Here is a 25,161-nt window from a genome sequence, read left to right as displayed (position 1 = left end):
CTATATGCAAAACAGAAAAAGAGACACAAACATACAGAACAGACTTTTAGACTCTGTGGGAGAAGGCGAGGGTGGGATGTTCTGAGAGAATAGCATTGAAACAAGTATACTATCAAAGTGAAACAGATCACCAGCCCAGGTTGGATGCATGAGACAAGTGCTCAGGGCTGGTGCACTGTGAAGACCCAGAGGAATGGGATGGAGAGGGAGGCGGGAGGAAGGATCGGGAAGGTGAACACATGTAAATCCATGGATGATTCATGTCAATAAATATTATTTAAAAAAGAAGTTGCATAAATGCAATCATATAACATGTAGCCTTTTGAGATTGGCTTTCATTCACTCACCATAATTCCCTTGAGTTCCAACCAACTTATGTTTATAAACTGTTTTTTTTTCATTGCTGAGTCATATTCCATGGTGTTGCTATACCATAATTTTTATTTTTCTTTTTTGCTATTCATGCGTTGTAACTACAGCTGGGTAACTTCGAAATCTGTAGTCTTTATTACAAATAAAGTTACCATGAATATTTGTGTAAAAATAAAATAGAATAAAATAAAGTCACAGAGCATTGTTTCCCCATAGTTGCAGCTTGCTTACATTCAATGGGGGAATTGTAGACCCCAACCCTCAATTAGGGGAATTTTGAAAAAAAAAAAAATAGTAAGAAGAGCATGCGACATAGAAAATAATGTTGGGATATTTTGGAAAATAGAATCTTCTACATTGGTGTGCTGAGAACTTCTGTTATATACTTATGAAAATAATGTCTACCACTCCAATCCCCACTTAAGAATCCTTTCATTATATTTGAGATATACACAATTTTTTTATAAAAATAATTTTCAATTTTTTTTTACATGTGTATGTGTTCACCAATAGCTACAAACAAATTTCATAAGCAACTTCAGACAACACAGGAGTCTTCTCCTTGCAAGACTAGTACCATAAGCATGAAATATGAAACAAGATTTTGAGTGAATGTATAATTAATAATTAGATGCTGGGAAAGATTGAAGATGAGGGGAGAAGGGGATAACAGAGGACGAGATGGTTGGACGGCATCACTGACACAATGGACATGAGTTTGAGTAAACTCCGGGAGTTGGTGATGGACAGGAAGGCCTGGAGTGCTGCAGTCCATGGTGTCACAAAGAGTCAGACTGAACTGAACTGAACTGAACTTTTAAACAAAAATATATGAATTTTAAATCCTGTTGACAAAAATAAAACAATGTTCTGTTTTAAGCTTAAAATTTTAGTGACTTATAATATTTCCAGTTAAAGTAGAAAACTCTAAATGTGTTTTTAAATTGTTGTGGAATTGGTTTTAAATAAATACTTGAGAAATTCTGAATCATCATATGGGCATAAGTCCTAAAATGTCTATTTTGCTTTATAATGAGGATTTTTGGATAGCTGAATATTAATGGATGTGTCTGGTGATGAAAGTAAAATCTGATGCTGCAAAGAACAGTATTGCATAGGAACCTGGAATGTTAGGTCTATGAATCAAGGGAAATTGGATGTGGTCAAGCAGGAGATGACAAAAATAAACATTGATGTCTTAGGAATTGATGAACTACAATGAACAGGAGTAGTGAATTTAATTCGGATGACCATTATATGTACTACAGTGATCTAGAATCCCATAGAAGAAATGGAGTAGCCATAGTCAAAAGAGTCTGAAAAGCAGTACTTGGAACCTCAAAAATGACAGAATGTTCTTTCATTACCAAGGAAAATGAGTCAACATCACAGTAATTCAAGTCTACACCTCAGTAATCCAAGTCTACACCTCAACCACTTACGCTGAAGAAGCTGCAGCTGATGAGTTTTATGAAGGCATACAATACCTCCTAGAACTAACACCAAAACAAAAGATGCCCTTTTCATCATAGTGGATTGAAATGCAAAAGTAGGAAGTCAAGAGATACGTGGAGTAACAGGCAAGTTGGCCTTGACATACAGAATTCTGCCAAGATAACATTGTCCATAGCAAATACCCTTTCTCAACAACACATTTCAGTTCAGTTCAGTCGCTCAGTCGTGTCTGACTCTTTGCGACGCCATGAATTGCAGCATGTCAGGCCTCCCTGTCCATCACCAACTCCCTGAGTTTACTCAAACTCATGTCCATCAAGCTGGTGATGCCATCCAGCCATCTTATCCTCTGTCGTCCCTTTTTCCTCCTGCCCCCAATCCCTCCCAGCATCAGGGTCTTTTCCAATGAGTCAACTCTTCGCATGAGGTGGCGAAAGTATTGGAGTTTCAGCTACAGTCCTTCCAATGAACACTCAGGATTTATCTCCTTTAGGATGGACTGGTTGGATCTCCTTGCAGTCCAAGGGACTCTCAAGAGTCTTCTCCAATACCACAGTTCAAAAGCATCAATTTTTCGGCGCTCAGCTTTCTTAACAGTCCAACTCTCACATCCATGAATGACCAATGGAAAAACCATAGCCTTGACTAGACAGACCTTTGTTGGCAAAGTCTCTGCCAACAATGTCTTTACTTTTTAATATGCTATCTAGGTTGGTCATAACTTTCCTTCCAAGGAGTAAGTCTCTTTTAATTTCATGGCTGCAATCAACATCTGCAGTGTTTTTGGAGCCCCCAAAAAGTAAAGTCTGACACTGCTTTCACTGTTTACCCATCTATTTCCCATGAAGTGATGGGACCAGATGCCATGATCTTAGTTTTCTGAATGTTGAGCTTTAAGCCAACTTTTTCACTCTCCTCTTTGACTTTCGTCAAGAGACTTTTTAGTTCCTCTTCAATTTCTGCCATAAGGGTGGTGTCATCTTCATATCTGAGATTATTGATATTTCTCCCAGCAATCTTGATTCCAGCTTGTGCTTCTTCCAGCCCAGCATTTCTCGTGATGTACTCTGCATATAAGTTAAATAAGCAGAGTGACAGTATACAGCTGTGACATACTCCTTTTCCTATTTGGAACCAATCTGTTGTTCCATGTCCAGTTCTAACTGTTGCTTCCTGAAAATGAGTTGAGTCTGCAGTAAAGTGTAGCATGCTCAAACCTTGTGTAGTTACTCATATGCTCACATGAAATAGTGTGTATGTTGAATTAAACTACATCTGGGTCTTCACCAGGATGCAATAGTGGAGAGATAAAGACAAGTGACTTAAAGGTATATTCAACAAGTCAATATAGAAATGGACCATGCCATTTAATTCAGTAAGTAAAGAAGTGAATATATGAAGGGACCAGTAGATATTGAAGAATAGGTAGGGCAGTGGACTGTGGGGTCTAAGAACTGACGTCAGTGTACTAAAAGGATTGAGCTGAAAAAGAGAATGAGTCTGTCAATCGAAGTACCACATGATGCTTGAAATTAAGAGTATGGAAGGAATGCCACTAGGTATGATGTATGGTATAGAGAATGCCGCAGTGGGAGTGGTTTGGAAAGTTACGATGAAATTCAGATCTTGAGTTAAGACAGTCTCCTCCTCTGAGAAGTGAACCATGCAGATATTGAAATAACTCAGTAAAATTGGAATTGTATCAGAGAAAAGTATGTAATAGTCCAGGTGTCAAATGCTGAAAAACTAGAATGAGAGGGAATCCCCAAGAGGGTTAGCTGTGGATACTACAGGAAGAAATACGAGTAGCACCATCTTCAAATGATTGAGATGTTTAAGGAGGAGGATGGGGCACTATCTGCAAGTCACATGAGGAAAATAAGGACACCTACTAATAGTCACAACTGATATGAGTGGGGAGGGAGAGAGAGCAGCCATCACATGAGATTATGTTAAAAAAGTTTTTATGAGTCTATTTCTGTTTTATAAGTATGTTCTTTTGTATCATTTTTCAGATTGCATGTATAAATGATATCACATGATCTTTGACTTACTATGTGTGGCAAACTTTACAAAGTTAGGATGAAGATTTAGATACATGTTTCTGCAAATAGCATTATTGCATTTTTCTTATGACTGCATAATATTTCATTGTATATATATACAATATTTTCTTCATCCATTCCTCTGTCAATGGACATTTAGATTACTTCTATGTCTTGGCTATTGTAAATAGTGCTGCAATGAACATTGGGGTGGATGATGGTTGAGTCCCTAAGTCATGTCCAACTCTTGTCACCTCAAGGGCTGTAGCCTGCCAGGTTCCTCTGTCCATAGGATTTCCCAGGCAAGAATACTGGAGTGGGTTGCCATTTCCTTCTTCAGGGGATCTTCTCAACTCAGGAATTGAACCCAGGTCTCCTGCATTGCAGCCAGATTCTTTACCAAATGAGCTACAAGGCATCGGGGTGCATATATCTTTTCAAATGATGGTATTCTCCTGATTTATGCCCAGGAGTGGGATTGCTGGGTCATATGGCAGCTCCGATGCTGAAGCTCCAGTGTTTTGGTCATCTAATGTGAATAGCTGACTCATTGGAAAAACCCCTGACGCTGGGGAAGATTGAGGGCAGAAGGAGAAGAGGGCATCAGAGGATGAGATAGCAGGATGGCATCACCGGTGCAATAGACATGAACTTGGGCAAACTTTGGGAGATGATGAGGGACAGCGAGGCCTGGCAAGCTGCAGTCCATGGGGTTGCAGAGTCAGACATAACTGGGCAACTGAACAACAACAACAGTAACATGGCAGTTCTATTTTTAGCTTTTTAAGGAACCTCCATAGTGTTCTCCATAGTGGCTGCACCAATTTATATTCTCACCCACAGTGTAGGGGGGTTCCCTTTTCTCCACATCCTCTCTAGCATTTATCATTTGTAGATTTTTTGATGTGATTATTCTGGATGGTGGAGATGATACCTCATTGTGGTTTTTATTTGCATTTTTCTAATAATGAGTGATATCAAGCATCTTTTCATATGTTTATTAGCTATCTCTATGTCTTTGGAGAAATATCTGTTTAGGTCTTCTCATTTTTTGATTGGCTCATTCGTTTTTCTGGTATTGATCTGTTTGAGCTGCTGAATCACTTAGTTGTATCTTTGAAAACTAACATAACAATGCAAATTAACTATACATCAACTAAATATATATATATATATATATAATATATATATATATATATATATATATATGGCTTAAAGATGACACAAAGCTTAAAAAAAAATGATTAGAGGAAAGATCCACATAGTGAGGAGTGAGCTGGATAGGTAACTGGCTTCTTTAGGTGCCTGTGGTATATGATGATAAGAAGTTCCCCTTGATGGCCTTGGAGATGGCTCTTAGTGGGGCAATTGCAAGTGCTAGCACTGAGTTAGGGGTGTGAGGGCTTGTCAGGAGCTCATTGAAAAGCCCAGGAGCTGCTTCAAAGGCAGTGATGAAGCTGCAAGTCTCTGTGACCCCGTTTCATATATGTGAGAGGCAAGGTTCAGGACTGCAGAGTCCAGCTGTAGAGAGGCCTTTCAAAGTCTGGGCCTACTCTCTGCAGGAGATGCAGGGCAGTGAAGGAAAAGGTACCTTGCTCTGACAGGAAGGAGTCTACATTCTGCATTACACATAAGAGAGGGGAATGCTTGTGTCACCAGACCACACAAGGGCTTTGAAGACTGTCATGACTCACAATTCTGATATTGTCATCATGTACAATTGCACAATCACACACATGGGAAGACAAATGTAGACACATACACACACCTATCTATTTTAATATGTAAAAGATGCAATGCCTCTAATGTTGTCTAATGTAAAGATGATCACATTCTGAATATGCAGAATGAAATGAGAAAACACAAATCAGGGAATAGATGGTAATGAAATCATGTAGTATCGTTCTCTTATATATATTTTTTTCCAATCTGAAAATCAACTGTTTAAAAAATATTTGAGAGTTATCTTTGCAAAAGATACCATAAACTAGATATTAGAAAAATAAGTATTTTTTTTTAATCAGAAATTATGCTATATGGAAATATTTTTGCTTTTTAAAATTTTCATTTTCTCTATTCAAATTCTAAGACATTTCATGGGATAATAATATTTTATTTTATTCTCTTAGCCTGTTCTTTTTTTTTTTTTTTCTGTTTTTTTTGTTTGTTTCCTACTCAAAGTTACAATTACAGCTTTCCCCCCTTAAGACACAATTCAGTGTATTAACATACTTTTTTTTTTATTTTCTTCTTCTCAAGTTAGTTTCAGCATTTCCTTTATGTGATATCTCACCACCTCAGCCATGGATGGGGTTAGGGTTTTCAGTATGTGTCATGAGTAAACCTACTGAAGCATAAATTGTGACTTTGAAACAAAACATCATGCCTTTGAAGTATATATGTCAACATATTTCCTTTCAAAAAGTAATAAATTTATATTTTCACATTAGTATTGAAAAATTCTTGTAAAGATAGCAATCACACATTTGGATAAGGAATTTGTTAATTAATGGAAAGTTTCCACTTGGTCACTCAATAATTTTTAACTAAAAAGACACTTCAATCTCTTGGAGTTAATTATCTAAAAAACTAGGTTAGTTGATTATCTAAAAAAATTCTCTTTCCTTGATATCAATAGCCATGTTTATACACTAGCTTTTCCTTTTGAATAAATACTTCTGAAATTTAACATGGAGGAAAGTTTGCTACTGTTTAAAAATTCAGATTATGACTATAAACTCTATTACAATTGAAAATACCTGGGACACTGTTCACACTTCATCATCAAGAGCATCTTCTACTCTGTTAATATTCACTTTATATTTTCAGAGACTGTTACAGTTTACATAAGTCACATTTAAATCTGGACCACTAAGTGCTTCAGTTTGAGAATATATGTACAAGTTCTACTAGTCCTGAACCTATTAATTCCCTTTTGAATAATAACTAATAAAACATAATGACAGAAGTCACCACAGAAGTACATATAAAGATTGAATTTGCATCATGTAACCTCAAAGTCTTCCAGCTCGTACCAGATCAAATGGATTTATCCCCACACTGCTCTGTGCAACCTCTAACACTTCAGTGTCCACTGCGCTCCACTTTTTTTATTTCCTTTTAAAAAGTAATAAATTTATATTTTCACATTAATATTGAAAAAATTCTTGTAAAGATAGCAATCACACACTTGGATAAGGAATTTGTTAATTAATTTGTTAATTAATGCCCTTGAGATCTCCAGCAGCAAATGCTCTTTGCATACCTTCCTTTCTTTCTCTGACTGAAGTCTGAGGACTTGGAGTCCTCTTTGGTGGCGCTATCCGTTCACCCACAACCCGTGTACATCTGGTGAGGAAGGGTGTGGATAGCCTTGCCCTGGTTGCTGTGCCCAGATCATTCTCCTTCTCCATGAAAAGCCTATCTTGAGAACATGACTAATCATAGACCATTCTCTCCCTAATTGCATTCCTCTCTCTCCAGGCTCCTTTCATGCATCTCCTTTTCTCTCACAGCCTCTCCATCCCCCATTGTGTCTCTGCCATCTGGCTTGTGTCCTTTTCGCTACCTCAGTAGTCATCTTTCTTGATGATTTCAGTGTCTATCTTGGGAAACTACCCACCTGGTTGCTTAAATTTTCTGACAATTTGTATCTCCATATCTCTCTTCCGTCATGTTCTGTTGGGCTGAAATCATGAAAGCTGCTTACTCCTGTATCCTACCAGGTTAACCTGCATCCGTTTTCATGCCTATCTAATATGGCAACTCACACTTAATATATTACACAGCAATGGTTGATTTTTCAATCCCTGGATAAACCTGCTTTTCTGTAAGTGTTCTTTACTTGATCTTTGATTTCTTTATCTCTCTACAAGTGTATTTCTGGTCTATCAGTAAATCTTTTAATTTTGCTGTATCTATATATCATGGATATGAACACTTTTATCATTATGAAGTTAACTCCCTTGGTAAAACCACCAAAATTTCTCATCTGGGAAGTTCATTAACATCCCATTTTACCTCTTTGATTTGACTCTCCATTCAAGTGTATGTAGGTGGTGAATGAAAGTTTCATTGAGAAAGCTTGTGTTTGGGCACTGATTTGAGTGAGGTGATGGAACTCGCAAATATTTAGAGAAGAGTGTGCATAGAAGAGGGAATATCCACTGCAAATCACCCTGGCCTGCTCACATCATACTAATGAGGTTAGTAGAACTGATCTTCAGGAGAGGAGGGGGTAGTGAGGATGTACAGAAAACTGGAGATGGAGACAGTGCTGACTATGCCTGATGTTTTGAGGTCTTTGAATTTTGCTGTATGTTAATACAAAGTATTACAGTATTGCTGGCAAATGAGTCACAGTATCTTGCTTATACTTTAAAATGGCACTTTGGTTGTTGTGTTGAAGAGAAACTAGGGAAACAGATGCAAAAAGGCCACTTAGGAGGCAATGTAGTAATTCACCTTACTATCAGTTTGAACCTGGATGAGACATAGTAAGAAATGATTGAATTATGTTTCTGGCTTACTTCACTCTGTATAATGGGCTCCAGTTTCATCATTATGGATGTATTCTTAAAATTGAATTAAGAAAATATATTTTCTTATGCTGGACTGAGTTAAGGAGAACATGAGTAAATAAATGACTCAATAGCTTTTGGCTGAATAAGTAGAAAACAGAGCTGTTATCATTATATGATAAAAGCTGTGTATAAAGAAAATTGACTTTTCCTTCCTTAATCACCTATTTTCTCACAAGAGAGTGTATTTGTGATAAAACCATGTTATCCCCTGGTACTCTGTTTAAATAGGTTCTTATTATAGTTAACTAAAATCTAAAGTGTTTTAAATGCTCAGAAGACTAGACACATTTTGCATCATTTCCTACTATGATCCTTTTGATTACTCAATTCCTGTCACTTTGGTCTTCAAGAAGTTCCTTGAATACCTTAAGCATCTGTTTCAATCCTCTGCCTGTGTTGATTTTCTATCTAAAGAAAATTTCTCCTAGAAACTACACCAACTCAATGTTCATTCATTTAGGGTTTTCCTCAAATAGCATCTCCTCAAATATATCTTTCCTGTTGATTTTAATAAAAATTCCTTAAATAGCTCTCCCAGCCACTCTAATTTAACTCATTCTTATTTTTAAAATTTTATAGCACTTATCACTATCATTATATTTTTATATATTTTCACTTCTCTCAGTCCCATAGTCTAGCATATAGCAAGCCAGAGAAATTACTGTTTTAATTTTTAAGTTGAGGATTAAGTTTTATTCAGTGGATTTGCTGAGGATTTAAGCCCAGGAAGCAGCCTTCCAAATAGCTCTGAAAAACTGCTATAAGGCGCAAAAGGAGGAGGCAGGGTATATAGGTGTTTTTGCAAAAACAGTCAAAGCAAACAGGTGTTTGGGACATCAAAAGATAACCATTCTTAAGTTTGTTTTGTTGTTGTTGTTGGTTTGTTTTTAATATTGATGTGTTTTACAGTGTTGTGTTAAATCTGTTGTACAACAAAGTGACTCAAAGTGACTCAGTTGTACACGTTAACACTTTAATATTTTAACGCTAATTTTCTATTTTCTAAGATTGAAGTATATCATGTTAATTTTCATGACCACACCTAGAGACATTTTTGTCTAATAACTTTGTTTTTATGATTGGAGAACTATGAACTATGAATCATTTATGTTGAGTCCAGACAGTGACAGAGTTGTCCAGTTTATGCAAAAAAGATAAACAGATGGAATGAATAGTCTAAGGTTACACATTTGTCTGTGCCCATATATGTCATAGAGTAAGCATCTAGCAGTATTGCAAAGCTTCTATTGTTAGAATAAGTCTTTATTTACATCAAAGGCCTTTTTCCAGGAAATGGAACATGATGGTGTTAAAATTGGTATAAATGACTCTGTATCAGAATCTCCATCTATACAGGAAGAATCTACGGAACATAAAACTGAAGACAACGTTTTATTTAAGATAAAAATTACAACTTAGTATGGTCAAGCCCTGAAAAAAATAATGTAGTAAAAACCTCCTCCAAGTTTTAAACAAATGATAATAGTATTTCTAGATAACAAAGTCAGGGAAAATAATTTTGAGTTACTTTATGAATTTCTCATTTCCATTTCCTAGAATAGCATTAAGTTTGAAACAACTGTTTCAGCAGCTGGAAAATGTTAAGCAAGGATATACTAAGTATCCAAAAGTGGCATTGTTTTTGAAGCATATTGTTTTTGAAGCTAGCTCCTTAAAATATCAAATAATGTTTAATTTTCAAGTTTTTATTTGTTTATAGAATGGGGGATTCATTATTTTAATGCACCGCTTTAAGAGTTTTCTGTCACTCATTTGTTATAATGGAATTGAACTTTTTAAATTTTATCAAATTTATTATTTGATATTTTGAAAAATATATATTTTATAAACTTGTACTTGAAGTGTACTAAATATCTGTTCACTCATTTTATTTTGTGTATTTTCTATACTTTTAAAATAAACAACTGTAATAAACACCAGACTTTCTGAAATACAGGAAGTATTTACCAAAATGTGGGTTATAAAATTTTACTCTGGAATGGCTCTCATTATTTTACTTTGTTCAATGCTGTGACCCAACAGAACCTGACACTTCTCTAAAATCAGTAGCATGTATTCCACAGGAAATTGAACAAAGTTTGGGATAATCTGTTTCAGAAATAGAGTAAAGCTAATTGTCTCATAAATATTGCCTAATTGACAAAATGCAACCCAATGTTGGAGATACATTTAAGGCAGTTACAGAAACTTATTTTAAGAAAAGAAAAATGTGAGGATAAAAGTGTGTTGGTTTTTTTTCCCACTAAAATATTTTATTTCCATTCCTTATGTGTATCTTTTCAGTTCATCTCTGCTTTTCTATGCATTATCTCTCATTTTACCACTAAAAATGATGTGGTAAATATTTACCACTAAATATTTTTATTACAATTATTTACATGTCTCTCACCCTCCAGTTTCATGAAATATTTCATCTTTCCTAACACCATCATGTTTATTACAAAAGAGTAGTTTAAAAAAAAAAAAAAAAAAAGAGTAGTTTATACAAAATATAACTATACATTGGATGGTCTAGTGAAAAATAGCAGCACTAAAAAGAGTAAAAGCAACATGTAAAGGAGAAGCAATAATTAATCAAAGTGTTTCTTTGAGTTGGAGAAATAGTCTGCATATTGAAAAGGCTCTCTATCGAAGCTAAATTGATACATAGAGAAATATCTGGCAAGCTTCAAGGCACAAATGACAATATACTTACAAAAGAAAAAAGTGATCAGAGCAATATCACATTGTTTATTTGAAATACTGGTAGCTCCAAACAGTGGAAGCACATTGATAGCCTCAGAAAGCATGTAGAGTATCCGCAGATCAAGAAAAAATATTGCCATCTCCAATATTGTACCAACTACTGTTTATTCATTGATGAGAGAAATATTGGTATGCAGGCAAACTATTGATACTTTGTATATATATGTATATATATATATCCCAGGTAATCTAGTTGAAGAAAATAATAATACAAAAATTCTTACTAAAGATACACTGTACAAGAATCAGTTCCGTTCAGTTCAGTCATTCAGTCATGTCTGAATCTTTGCAGTTCCATGGAGTGCAGCACACCAGGCTTCCCTGTCCATCACCAACTCCTGGAGTTTGCTCAAACTCACGTCCATCAAGTGGGAGATGCCAGCAAACCATCTCATCCTCTGTCATCCCCTTCTCCTCCTGCCTTCAATCTTTCCCAGAATCAGGGTATTTTCTAATGAGTCAGCCTTTCACATCAGATGGCCAAACTATTAATGTTTCAGCTTCAGCAATAGTCCTACCAAGGAATATTCAGGACTCATTTCCTTTAGGATGGACTGGTTGGATCTCCTTGCAGTCCAAGGTGAATCTCAAGAGTCTTCTCCAACTCCACAGTTTCAAAAGCACCAATACTTAGGCGCTCAGCTTTTTTTATGGTCCAACTCTCAAATCTATACCTGACTACTTGAAAACCATACCTTTGACTAGACAGACCTTTGTTGGAAAAGTAATGCCTCTGTTTTTAATATGCTGTCTGAAAAGTGAAAGTTGCTCAGTCTCCTGTAACTCTTTGCAACCCCATGAACTGTACAGTCCATGGAATTCTCCAGCCCAGAATACTGGAGTGGGAATGTGTTCCCTTCTCCAAGTGATCTTTCCAACACAGGGATTGAACCCAGGTCTCCCACATTGCAGGTAGGTTCTTTACCAGCTAAGCCACCAGGGAAGCCCAAGAATACTGGAGTGGGTAGCCTATCTCTTCTCCACTGGATCTTCCCAACTCAGGAACTGAACTGAAGCCTCTTGCATTGCAGGTGGATTCTTTACCAACTGAGCTATCAGGGAAGTTCCAATATGCTGTCTACGTTGGTCATAGCTTTTCTTCTGAGAAACAAGCATCTTTTAATTTCATGGCTGCAATTACCATCTGCAGTGATTTTGGAACCCACAAAAATAAAGTCTGTCACTATTTCCCTTCTTTCCCCATTTGCCATGAAGTGATGGGACCAGACGCCATGATCTTTGTTTTATGAATGTTGAGTTTTAAGCCAGATTTTTCACTCTTCTCTTTCACTTTCATCAAGAGGCTCTTTAGTTCTTCTTAGCTTTCTGCCAAAAGGATTGTGTCATCTGCACATTTGATGTTATTGGCATTTCTTACAGCAATTTTGATTGCAACTTGTGCTTTCTTCACCCCAGTATTTCGTGTGATGTACTCTGCATAAAATTTAAATAAGCAGGGTGACAGTATACAGCCTTGATGTATTCCTTTCCCATTTTTGAATCAGTCCATTGTTCTATGTCTGGTTCTAACTGTTGCTTCTTGACCTGCTTACAGGTTTCATCACAGATAGGTTAGGTGGTCTGGTTTTTCAATCTCTTTAAGAACTCTCCACAGTTTGTTGTGATCCACACAGTCAAAGGCTTTAGTGGTCAGTAAAGCAGAAGCACATGTTCTTTTGGAATTATCTTGCTTTTTCTATGATCCAACGGATGTTGGCAATTTGATCTCTGGTTCTTTTGCCTTTTCTAAATCTAGCTTGAACATCTGAACTTCTCAGTCCACATACTTTTGAAGCCTAGCATGGAGAATTTTGAGCATGGCTTTGCTTGCGTGTGAAATGAGTGCAATTGTGCAGTAGTTTGAACAAACTCAGCAGTGGCCACAGGACTGGAAAAGGTCATTTTTCATTCCAATCCCAAAGAAGAGCAATGCCAAAGGATGTTCAATTACAGCACATTGGCCAGGAAGCGATTTTTAATTGTCCTTCTCTCTTCCCCAGTAACATATTGCCCACCTAAACTGGGTAACCTATCTTCTGTTGTCATACATTTTTTTTTTTTTTCCTTTTCGTTATCTTTATGGAGTTCTCCACTAATGAATACTGGAGTGGGGTGCCATTTTTTCTCCAGTGGACCACATTTTGTCAGAAGTCTTCACTATGAACCATCTGTCATAGGTGACCCTGCATGGCATGACTGATAACGTCACTGAGTTATGAAATCTCCTTCACCACAAGACTGTGATCTATGAAGGGGAGTTTAGTTAGTCTTGGCCAATTTAATTCATTCAAGTGCAAAAGACACACTGAGGTCTGATAGCCATAACTCAACCTAATTTTAGGATTTTCTGGTGCTTCCCCCTTTCTGTCATCCACATCTCAAGTAAGAAAAGGTTAAAGTGATACTTTTCATAGCAAAATGGTATTTGGAATGATTTCTGGATCTCTGGCTATTTCCTCAGGATAAGAAAAGCAAGGTAAGGATACCTTAACAGATTTCATCAGTGGAGTAGCAAAATACATTTAGAGTTAAAGCATACTTAAGTTTAATAGCTGCTCCAAAACTAATCATATGATCAAAGCAACTAACTTCACTGAGTATGTTTCCTCATTTATTATATATTCAGTTCAGTTCAGTCGCTCAGTCGTGTCCATCTCTTTGCGACCCCATGAACCGTAGCACGCCAGGCCTCCCTGTCCATCACCAACTCCTGGAGTCCACCCAAATCCATGTCCATTGAGTTGGTGATATCATCCAGCCATCTCGTCCTCTGTCATCCCCTTCTCCTTCTGCCCCCAAACCCTCCCAGCATCAGGATCTTTTCAATGAGTCAGCTCTTCGCATCAGGTGGCCAAAGTATTGGAGTTTCAGCTTTAACATTAGTCCTTCCAATGAACACGCAGGACTGATCTCCTTTAGGATGGACTGGTTGGATCTCCTTGCTCTCCAAGGAACTCTCAAGAGTCTTCTCCAACACCACAGTTCAAAAGCATCAATTCTTCCGCAGTCAGTTTTCTTTATAGTCCAGCTCTGATAATCATACAAGACCACTGGAAAAACCATAGCCTCCATCATATGGGCCTATGTTGCCAAAGTAATGTCTCTGCTTTTTATATGCTGTCTAGATTGGTCATAACTTTCCTTCCAAGGAGTAAGCATCTTTTAATTTCATGGCTGCAGTCACCATCTGCAGTGATTTTGGAGCCCAGAAAAATAAAAATTATTATATATTATAGTGGCAATAATAAATGTCACACAAGAATTATGAAAATTGAATTGGAAAATAATAATTTATAAAAGTAATTAATCTAGTGGCTGACAAAAAAAGTGCTAGTGCTAAAAAAATGTATAGCTACTCATGATATAGATGAAGCAATGCTTCAGTTCTCAAGGTGAGAGTGCAAATCTGAGGCTGGAACAGCAGGACAAATGAATAAAGTTTTTTCTGACATTGTTTTACTGGACTGTGTCAGTGTGGTCTTTGGTTCTTTCTTTATGAGCTTATCCTCTATGCTTAGCAAATTTAAAGTAATGGATATATGGTTCAATTCATTTTATTATTAAATCAACTACTAACAACTGAGTCTTAACAAATATTATTGTGGGTCTTAATTTGTAAGTGTTTAGAGAGATGCATTATCATTTGCTTTGGTGCCTCATTCACTTGACAACAGAAATTTACTAAATGTGATTTAAAAAACTGGAATATTTCTCACAAATTAATAAGATTGAGACAAATAAATCCTGAACACCTGTATGTGTTCTTTAGCATGTTATTTATTGCAGCTAAAGCACTGCAGTGGACTGGAATTAAGATTCATTTCTTGAGTTTCTCAGTCTTTAGATAGTGGTGCCATTGGCTAGCAACGCCAGAGCCCTTCACCTGGCCTACACTGACTGTGGCAACCCCCACTGAGAGCCAGTGCTTTGGCTGGGCTGTCCCTTGAACGTCTTATTATGCTTGCAAGACACACCTCAGGAACAATCATCAAGGAACTTAGGTAAAATAAGGCATGATAGCATTCACAGGGCATGGAGACTAAGCAACATGGAGAACTCTGTGCCAAGGTGGCAGAGAGAGAGAGAGACCTGGAGTTTGGGTCTTTATTGGTGTGTATCGTGAGACCTAGGATTTCTGAGGGTCACTTACTATTGGTGAATTTAACACGTGACAACAGGAATAGAAGAGCAGGAAGCGTAAATTCAGAAGTTGGGGTTGCTCAACAGCTGAGTTACCCAAGTCACTCAAGTTCTCCAAAGGGGGACTCTGTGCCTGTCTAGTCCCAGGTAGACTCACACAGCAACATTGTGTTTATTCTAAATGCACATCTGAAATGGGTGCCATGGCAACCAAAAGCTTACTGCCAAACACTTAGATCACACCATAAAAGGCTTACTGTGAGGCACTGACATTACAAGCTTGCTTTATTAAGAATGCAAATATAACAACTGACAAAGAAGCAAAGCTTTATAACTAGCCTATCTATGATCATACATTGTCCACTATAGCTATGTGCACTATGTCTAGAATTCCAGTGTCATCATTACCTCCTGATAGCATATCATCAGTATAAAATGAGGTCAGTTGCTCAGTAGTGTCTGACACTTTACAACCCCATGGATTGTAGCCTGTCAGGATCCTCTTTCCATGGAATTTTCCAGGCAATAATACAGGAATGCGTTGCCATTTTCTACTCCAATAGAATGACTCTGCTGAACATTTAAAACCTCTTCTTGTCGTTTTTTTGTTTTTTTGTTTTTTTTTTTTTTCATGTTTCAATAAGAGTTTCACTTATTTCAGTAGTTTCCTAAAGCCCATGTTTTATGATATCATTATTCAAGAATAATATTATTAAATAGTAAGATGGTTGGATGGCATCACTGACTTGATTGGCATTAGTTTGAGCAAACTCCAGGAGTTGGTGATGGACAGAGAAGCCTGGCATGCTGCATTCCATGGGGTTGCAAAGAGTCGGACGTGATTGAATGAATGAACTGAACTAATTATTAAATATCCATTTAGTCCAAGCTTGATTTTACTTTTACTCTCAAAATATAATATTAAGACCACTCAGGAAAACATAGCTTATTCAAATTCCCTCTAAGTAGATAAACTTTTTCTCCTTTGTTAAGAACACAACTATGCATGGACCAAATCAATAATTGAAAACATCATGTGACAATAAATGCTTTATTTGATTTAACAAACCATTATTATTTTGAGTAGCCTATTAACAGAATTCTGTGAAAATATTTAGATTGCAGGTTTTCTCAGTTACACATTTTTTTACAGTTGTATGCCAAGATTTATTGGGAAAAACTGTGAGAAAGTAATTTACCACTGCAGACTGTTCACCATCAACTGTCTGAATGAAAGATGGTGTTTCAACATAATTGGAAGATTCAGAGTAAGTAATTTAATACATGGGAAAGTAATTTAGCACGTCAAAATACAGCAGCTTCTGACAATCTCTATTTCAAATGCTTGTATTAATATAAGCTAGAGAAATGTATCCTTTTCTGTATATTTAAAATGAGTTTAAAAAGTTCAGTAATAGGAAATTTTTAAGTCATAAGAATTATGTTGGGAGGGCATCATTAACTCTTTTAGGCCCTGTTTCCATTATAAAATAAATATATATCTAGTTGAATATTGATGATATCTCTTTTTATATACAACCACAATTACTAATGCCTCAAGCTCTTGAACAAGCCGGGGAATAAAGTTAGCCTGGTAGTTTTTAAGGCATAAACCATATTATTTGGGGGGATAGTTTTTGAAATGACTTTAAAAACACAGAGTATGTGTGCTACATTAGTTAGGTATATCCTACAACTCAGAAATTCCATTTTTAGCTAGGTCTGTTGGAGAAATAATCAAATTTGTACTAATAGAGATGTATAAAAAATTTTCACTCCAAATGTAGATCAAACTAAAGCTTATGGATAAGAGAATGGATCAATTTGTCATAGCATAATCATATCACAGAATGGTAAAGAATGATCAAAATAGTGGTCATGTTTTAAAACTTATAGATTTCCCAGGTAACACCAGTGGTAAAGAATGTGCCTGTCAATGCAGGAGACATAGGAGATGCAGGTTCAGTCCCTTTGCCTGGAAGATCCCCTGGAGGAGGAAATTAAAATATTATTAAAAATAGATATGTACAGCATGATAATGATTAATTAAACTTTTGACACATAAATAAATCCATATTTGTTATGATTGCAATAATCTATAGCAAAATTGTGAACACATCCATGGAAGTTATTTATACTCATGGGCTTTGCTAGGAAGACAGCCTAGAGGGATAGGTTGGGGAGTGAAATTGGGCAGTCAAAAATTCCAACATATCTTTAATGGTTTATTTTATTTTTTTTTTTTTTTTAATTTTTTTATTAGTTGGAGGCTAATTACTTCACAACATTTCAGTGGGTTTTGTCATACATTGATATGAATCAGCCATAGATTTACACTTATTCCCCATCCCGATCCCCCCTCCCATCTCCCTCTCCACCCGATTCCTCTGGGTCTTCCCAGTGCACCAGGCCCGAGCACTTGTCTCATGCATCCCACCTGGGCTGGTGATCTGTTTCACCATAGATAGTATACATGCTGTTCTTTTGAAACATCCCACCCTCACCTTCTCCCACAGAGTTCAAAAGTCTGTTCTGTATTTCTGTGTCTCTTTTTCTGTTTTGCATATAGGGTTATCGTTACCATCTTTCTAAATTCCATATATATGTGTTAGTATGCTGTAATGTTCTTTATCTTTCTGGCTTACTTCACTCTGTATAAGGGGCTCCAGTTTCATCCATCTCATTAGGACTGGTTCAAATGAATTCTTTTTGACGGCTGAGTAAAATTCCATGGTGTATATGTACCAACTTTTAGTGAATAAGGATTACATGATCTTGCTGTTTATTTTATTAATTTCTCTGCTTTTCTATATTATAAATTATTTTAATAAAATATCTTGAGAAACATGTGACATCAACTTATGGAATGGAGAATGGACACATTTATATGTGTACTTTACAAACATGTACTAAATATAATAATATTACTATACAACAGTATATAGCATAAAATGTAATATTTAGTTAACACCTATAATACATTTAACATGATACTGTACAATGTATGAATATTACCTCATTTGATCTTCACACAAATCCCATTTAATTTTATAAAAATAGTGAAAAATAAAATTAAATGGGACGTATGTTTTGAATATCTCCTAAAGTTAGTATTCATCGATAAGGATGGATGAAGGGAGGTATGAAAGTACTCTGACTACAGAACTCTTACTTGCAAGTGCTACACATTATCTATGCATATTCAGTATAAAGAATATATCACCATTTCTTTTTCCTTTAAAATGTATCTACACTTTCCTTAGGCAATTAGGAAATTGTCTAATCAAAATGCTCTCACCTCCTCAGTTTGAATTTGGTTCATATAATCCTATTTATGTTTTGGATTTTGGTTCCTGTTTTAGTTCAGGATAGATTCTGAGTATTTATCCCTGACTTTTATAAGTTTTTCTTCCTCCACCACCAACTTTCTCTGGGAGATCTCACCATTTCTAATGCCTCAACAATTATTGGTACATTATTGACTGTAAATCCAATTTGAACTTTTCCTCTAAGAAATTTAATTGTACTTTTCATCACCTTGCAGACTTTGCTTTAATTTTTTATTCAGTAATTCTACTTTAAATATAAATATATTTATAAATATATAAATATAAATTTAAATATATATTAAAATTATATATTTTATATAATATATAATATAATATATAATTTATATAATATATAAAATTATATTAAAATTATAAATATATTCATAAATAAATATAAATGTAAATAAATATATAAATAAAAATAAATTAAAAATTAAATAAACATATTTAAATAAATATGATTCAATTAAATAAAATATTGGCAAGAAAGAAATGTTACTGACCTTCCCATGTGGTTCAAATTTAGATGATGATGAGGATAATATGCATAACATTCTAGTAATGTTCAAACTTATACTTTTCTATATCCATTAATGACCCAACTTTTGGTTATACTGAGTTTTGAAATATGTATATTTAAATTAATTTAATATTAAATTTGACACACATTTATAAGTACATTGATTAGATTATATAATAGATATATATATCGTGGGATCATTATTTTATTATATTTAATATCAACATATTAGAGATGAAATATATATAAATGCATTTTGTTATTATAATAATTTTGGAATTCTATAACTGATATTTTTTTCTGCTTTGGTGATTGCCTTAATAGCTTTGAAATATGTCCAATTTCAGAGAGTCTTTGATGAGTTATAATATTTTAAAAAAAGATATGAACTATTCCCCTTCTTATTTAGAATAATTGAATATATTCCTGTATTCAATATGCCAGCATATTTGGAAAACTCAGCACTGGCCACAGGACTGGAAAAGGTCAGTTTTCAAACGAATCCCAAACAAAGTCAATGCCAAAGAATGTTCAAACTACCACACAGATATTCAAAGGAATGCTGGTGGAACATTGTTAATAAATTTCAGTGTGAAATTCAGATGAAAAAGGAAATATTAAAGATAAAGGATATCATTTCAACATAACTGAGTCAGCTAATCAAGGGAAAGTATACATTTAATAACAGAAATTCAAAGGATAATTCAAATGCACAGAAATTGATAGGCCACAAAGGAGAGTAAGCAAAACTGATTCAGTAGTTCAGATCTGAATTATTTCCTTTCAGTAGTTGCCAGAACACATACAGAAAAATTTTGGATACACAAGGTCTGAATGACACTCTTAATCCACTCATCTATTATCACAGCACAATCAACCCACAGCTGAGGATTGTTTTTTTCTCAACACCAGACAGGATGCCCACCCAGATGGACTCTATCCTTGGGCATAAACAAGTTTCAACACATTAAAGGTTTGAAATTGCAAGTATAATCTCTGACCACAGTTTTTAAAAAAATGTGGAAAATCACCAAGTATTTCTAAAATTTAAAATCTACTTGTAACTATCACATGGTACAAATTTAAAAGTCACAAGGGAAATTATAAAATATTTCAAATATTGGGTTAGCCAAAAGCTTTATTCAGTTTTATTTTCCTTCTATAAGATGGATCTAGTAGTGCTTAGCTGTCCTTACTTTCATTTGAAACTATATTTTTTAGATTGTATTGTTACATCTGTCATATCAGCATCTGCTAAAAAAAGTATCAAAATTGATGAATTTTTGTCTACCCATTTTAATATTGAAGATGGAAAAAAGCAACATTTCGGGCATATCATGTTCATTATTTCAAGAAAGGTAGAAATGCAACTGAAACACATACACAAAAAAAATATTTCTGCAGAGTATGGAGAAGGTTCTGTGACTGAATGCGTCCCATGTTTTGTGAAGTTTCTTCATGGAGATTTCTCACTGGACAATGCTCCATGGTTTGGTAGTTTGAAGTTGCTAGTAACCAATTCCAAATATTAAATGAGAACAATTAATGTCATATCACACAGGAGATTGCCAACATACTCAAGATAGCCAAATCACTTGTTGAACGTTATTTGAATCAGTTTGGTTATGTTCATTGTTTGATGTTTGGGTTTCACATAAGTTACCGGGAAAAAAAAACAACCTTCTTTACCATGTTTCCCCATGCAATTTTTTACATAAACATAACAAGAACATTTCATTTTCCATGACAGCCTAGAGAGGCAGAATGGGGTGGGAGGTGAGAGGGAGGTTCAAGAGAGAGGGAGCATACATATGGCTGATTCATGCCGATGTATGGCAGAAACCAACACAATATTGTAAAGCAATCATCTTCCAATTAAAAATAAATAAATCTAAGCAAACAAGCAAAGACCAAGCAAATCATGATGGGTGATAGAAAATAGACGTTGTTTGATAATGTGGGATGGAAGAGATCATGGGGCAAGTGAAATGAACCACCACCAACCACACCAAAAGCTAATCTTCATCCAAAGAAGGAGATATTATGTGTATAGTGCAGTTGGAAGGGAGTCTTCTACCATGAGCTCCTTCCAGAAAGCCAGACAACTAATTTCAACAAGTATTGCTCCAAAATAGGCCAACTGAAAGCAGGACTTGATAAAAAAAGTTTCTGGAATTAGTCAACAGAAAATGCACAAACTTTCAGCAGTATAAAGAGAGACTATATGTTTCCTTGTTGATCAGGCAAAACCTGTTACAACTTGGGTGGGAAGTTCTGATCCATCAACTGTATTCATTAGACATTATAAGTTTTGATGTCTATTTATCTTGTCTTTTCAGAAATTATCTTAATGGAAAAAAATTCAATTCTCTGGAAGATTGTGAAGGAACCTGGAACAGTTCTATGCTCAAAAAGCTTAAAAAAAAACAAAACAAAAAAAACACTAAGAAGTTGGAATTATGAAGTCACCTGAAAAAATGGCAGGAGGTAGTGGAACAACTGGAGAATGAAATAGCAACCCACTGCAGTGTTCTTGCCTGGAGAATCCTGAGGACAGAGGAGCCTGATGGGCTGCTGTCCATGGGGTCGCACAGAGTCGGACACGACTGAAGTGACTTAGCATGCATGACTGCATTGGAGAAGGAAATGGCAACCCACTCCAGTGTTCTTGCCTGGAGAATTCCAGGGACGAGGGTGCCTGGTGGGCTGCCGTCTATGGGGTCGCACAGAGTCGGAGGCGACTGAAGCGACTTAGCAGCCGCAGCAGCAGTGGAACAAACCAATGAATATGTTGTTCAATAAAGTAATTGGTGAAAATGAAAAATACGTCTTTTATTTTTACTTAAAAAACTGAAGGAAACGTTAGACCAATCCAATAAGGGATAAAAATCACAGAATATAAAAGTGGGTGTGATGCTGCTAAATGTATACTTCTATGGAATTTTAAAAACACTTATATTAGAAAAGAAAAAAAAATTTAATTGTATTCTAGTCTTCTGCCATTGAAGCTCTAAATGCAACATAATAAACATAATGCAACCAGAAGGTGCAATATATTAAGATATATGCAGAAATTAGTGAATTAGTAACCAACCCCAAATATAATTAATATTTGTGTATTCAAAATACACAATACACAATATTGGTGTATTCAATATTGACAAAATGTGTAAATCATTCACAAGCTTGAAAGTGAGAGTGCAGAAATCACTAAGATCAAGAACATGAAAGCACAATGATAGATTCTAAAGAGATTAAATAATAACATAACATTATGAAAATGTTTATATATATTATGTTGACAACTCAGAGTGAAAATTTCTTGAAAAAACAAAAAAAAAAAGCTTACTGAAAGCAAAAGAAGGGAGAAACAATCTGAATAGTCAAGTCCTATATCAAATTAATAAAATATACCATAACAAACTGTCCTTCTTAGAAAGCTCCCAGACCAGATGCTTCGGTGGTAACATATATCAAATATTTCAAGAAGAAATAGTTAATTATACACAAACTACTTCAGTAATAATAATAATAGTAATATAGGAGGAAGGAATAAATCACTCATTTATATGAGGCTACATTAAACCTGATGCAATTTTGATAGCGATAAGGAAATAAAAGTGCATCTCATTATTTTAATATAATTCATTATTATGAATATTTTATATTTATTGGGATATAGTTAAGTTATACTGTTATGTTAGTTTCTGTTGTACAACAGTGTGAATCAGCCGTATGTATACATATATCCCCTCCCTTTTAGACCTCCCTCCCACCCCCTGTTCCACCCCTCTATGTCATCACGGAGCACTTAGCTGAGCTCCCTATGCTTTACAGTAACTTTCCACTAGCTATTTGCTTTACACATGATAGTGTATATATGTCAATCCCAATCTTCCAATTTATCTGATCCCTTCTCCTTCCCATCCTATTTCCAGACATCCATTCTCTGTGTCTAAGCATCCTGTATTAATATATGAATATAAATATTTAGTAATAACTTGAATATAGAAGTAGATTAAAGTGTCTCAAGCCCAAGAAAGCATTTTCCTAAGGATGCAATATTTATTAAGAAACCTAAATCAATTACTATATTTCACCATATAACAGATTACAAAAGAAAAATTATATGATCTAATTACCTTCAGAAAAAAACAATTGACAAAACTTACCAACCACTCATGATACAAACTCAGCAAACTAGGAATAAAAGAGAACTTCAGTTTGATAGAGGTTATCTAAAAATTCCAAAGGTAACTTCAGATGTACAGGTGAAAATCTTTTTGCTTTCCCCTTAAAGTTGGCAAAGATATGCACAATTCAAAATGTTACTAGAAATTATCATTCCAATAAAGTAAGTGAAATAAATTAAAAATATATATATATATAAAGATACAAAAAAATAGCAGTAAAGAGGAGTTTATTTACATATCTTTTATCTATTCATTAAAATATATTAAAAAGTTATATTTAACCAGAGAGTTTAGCTAAGAGTAAAATTAAAAAAAAAATTTTTTTTGAAGCTCCTAGGGAATAAAAACAAGCTGGGGAAAAAAAGAAAAAAAGACTACTCTTCATGGCCTTACACTGAGCAAAGGATGCAAAACCAATTGATTGTGGTATCAGGTAGCCTCAGCCTGCAGCAGCTTGAGGCAAGGTTTCAGTCCCCCAGCCAATGATGGAAGTCAGCACAGGGCAGTGGGAACAATGAAACCTAGCCACTAGACCAGAAAAAAGTGGCCAGTGACAAGGCCTTGGCACATCAGCTTTGTAGAAATAAATTTCTACAACAAGATGGAAACCAGTGATGCAAAAAGTGTTTATTAGGAGGAAAAAGAGTACATGTGGATAGACACATAGGTGAGCTCAGAGAAACTTTCTCCCTCATAGTAGTTTTTTTTTTTTTTTTTTTTTAATTTTTTTATTAGTTGGAGGCTAATTACTTCACAACATTTCAGTGGGTTTTGTCATACATTGATATGAATCAGCCATAGATTTACACTTATTCCCCATCCCGATTTCCCCTCCCACCTCCCTCTTCACCCGACTCCTCTGGGTCTTCCCAGTAGCACCAGGCCCGAGCACTTGTCTCATGCATCCCACCTGGGCTGGTGATCTGTTTCACCATAGATAGTATACATGCTGTTCTTTTGAAACATCCCACCCTCACATTCTCCCACAGAGTTCAAAAGTCTGTTCTGTATTTCTGTGTCTCTTTTTCTGTTTTGCATATAGGGTTATCATTACCATCTTTCTAAATTCCATATATATGTGTTAGTATGCTCTAATGTTCTTTATCTTTCTGGCTTACTTCACTCTGTATAATGGGCTCCAGTTTCATCCATCTCATTAGGACTGATTCAAATGAATTCTTTTTGACAGCTGAGTAATATTCCATGGTGTATATGTACCACAGCTTCCTTATCCATTCATCTGCTGATGGGCATCTAGGTTGCTTCCATGTCCTGGCTATTATAAACAGTGCTGCAATGAACATTGGGGTGCACGTGTCTCTTTCAGATCTGGTTTCCTCAGTGTGTATGCCCAAAAGTGGGATTGCTGGGTCATATGGCAGTTCTATTTCCAGTTTTTTAAGGAATCTCCACACTGTTTTCCATAGTGGCTGTACTAGTTTGCATTCCCACCAACAGTGTAAGAGGGTTCCCTTTTCTCCACACCCTCTCCAGCATTTATTGCTTGTAGTCTTTTGGATAGCAGCCATCCTGACTGGCGTGTAATGGTACCTCATTGTGGTTTTGATTTGCATTTCTCTAATAATGAGTGATGTTGAGCACCTTTTCATGTGTTTGTTAGCCATCTGTATGTCTTCTTTGGAGAAATGTCTGTTTAGTTCTTTGGCCCATTTTTTGATTGGGTCATTTATTTTTCTGGAATTGAGCTTCAGGAGTTGCTTGTATATTTTTGAGATTAATCCTTTGTCTGTTTCTTCA

The 25,161-nt window shown here is 35.5% G+C and overlaps 1 protein-coding gene across 1 annotated transcript in view; it reads left to right on the top strand.

Annotated features, from left to right (window-relative positions):
• EYS (eyes shut homolog) overlaps positions 1 to 25,161 on the top strand; it is a 237,920-nt gene that overhangs the window by 177,600 nt on the left and 35,159 nt on the right. Inside the window, 3 exon segments of the mRNA XM_043889809.1 lie at positions 870 to 945; positions 12,777 to 12,792; positions 16,515 to 16,629. Of these exon segments, the coding sequence (XP_043745744.1) occupies positions 870 to 945; positions 12,777 to 12,792; positions 16,515 to 16,629 (207 nt within the window).

The sequence above is a fragment of the Cervus elaphus genome, chromosome 28, assembly GCF_910594005.1.
Source record: "Cervus elaphus chromosome 28, mCerEla1.1, whole genome shotgun sequence".
Classification (NCBI taxonomy): Eukaryota; Metazoa; Chordata; class Mammalia; order Artiodactyla; family Cervidae; genus Cervus; species Cervus elaphus.
The sequence above is the reverse complement of the archived record's forward strand: the minus strand, read 5'-3'. Positions and strand labels throughout refer to the sequence as shown.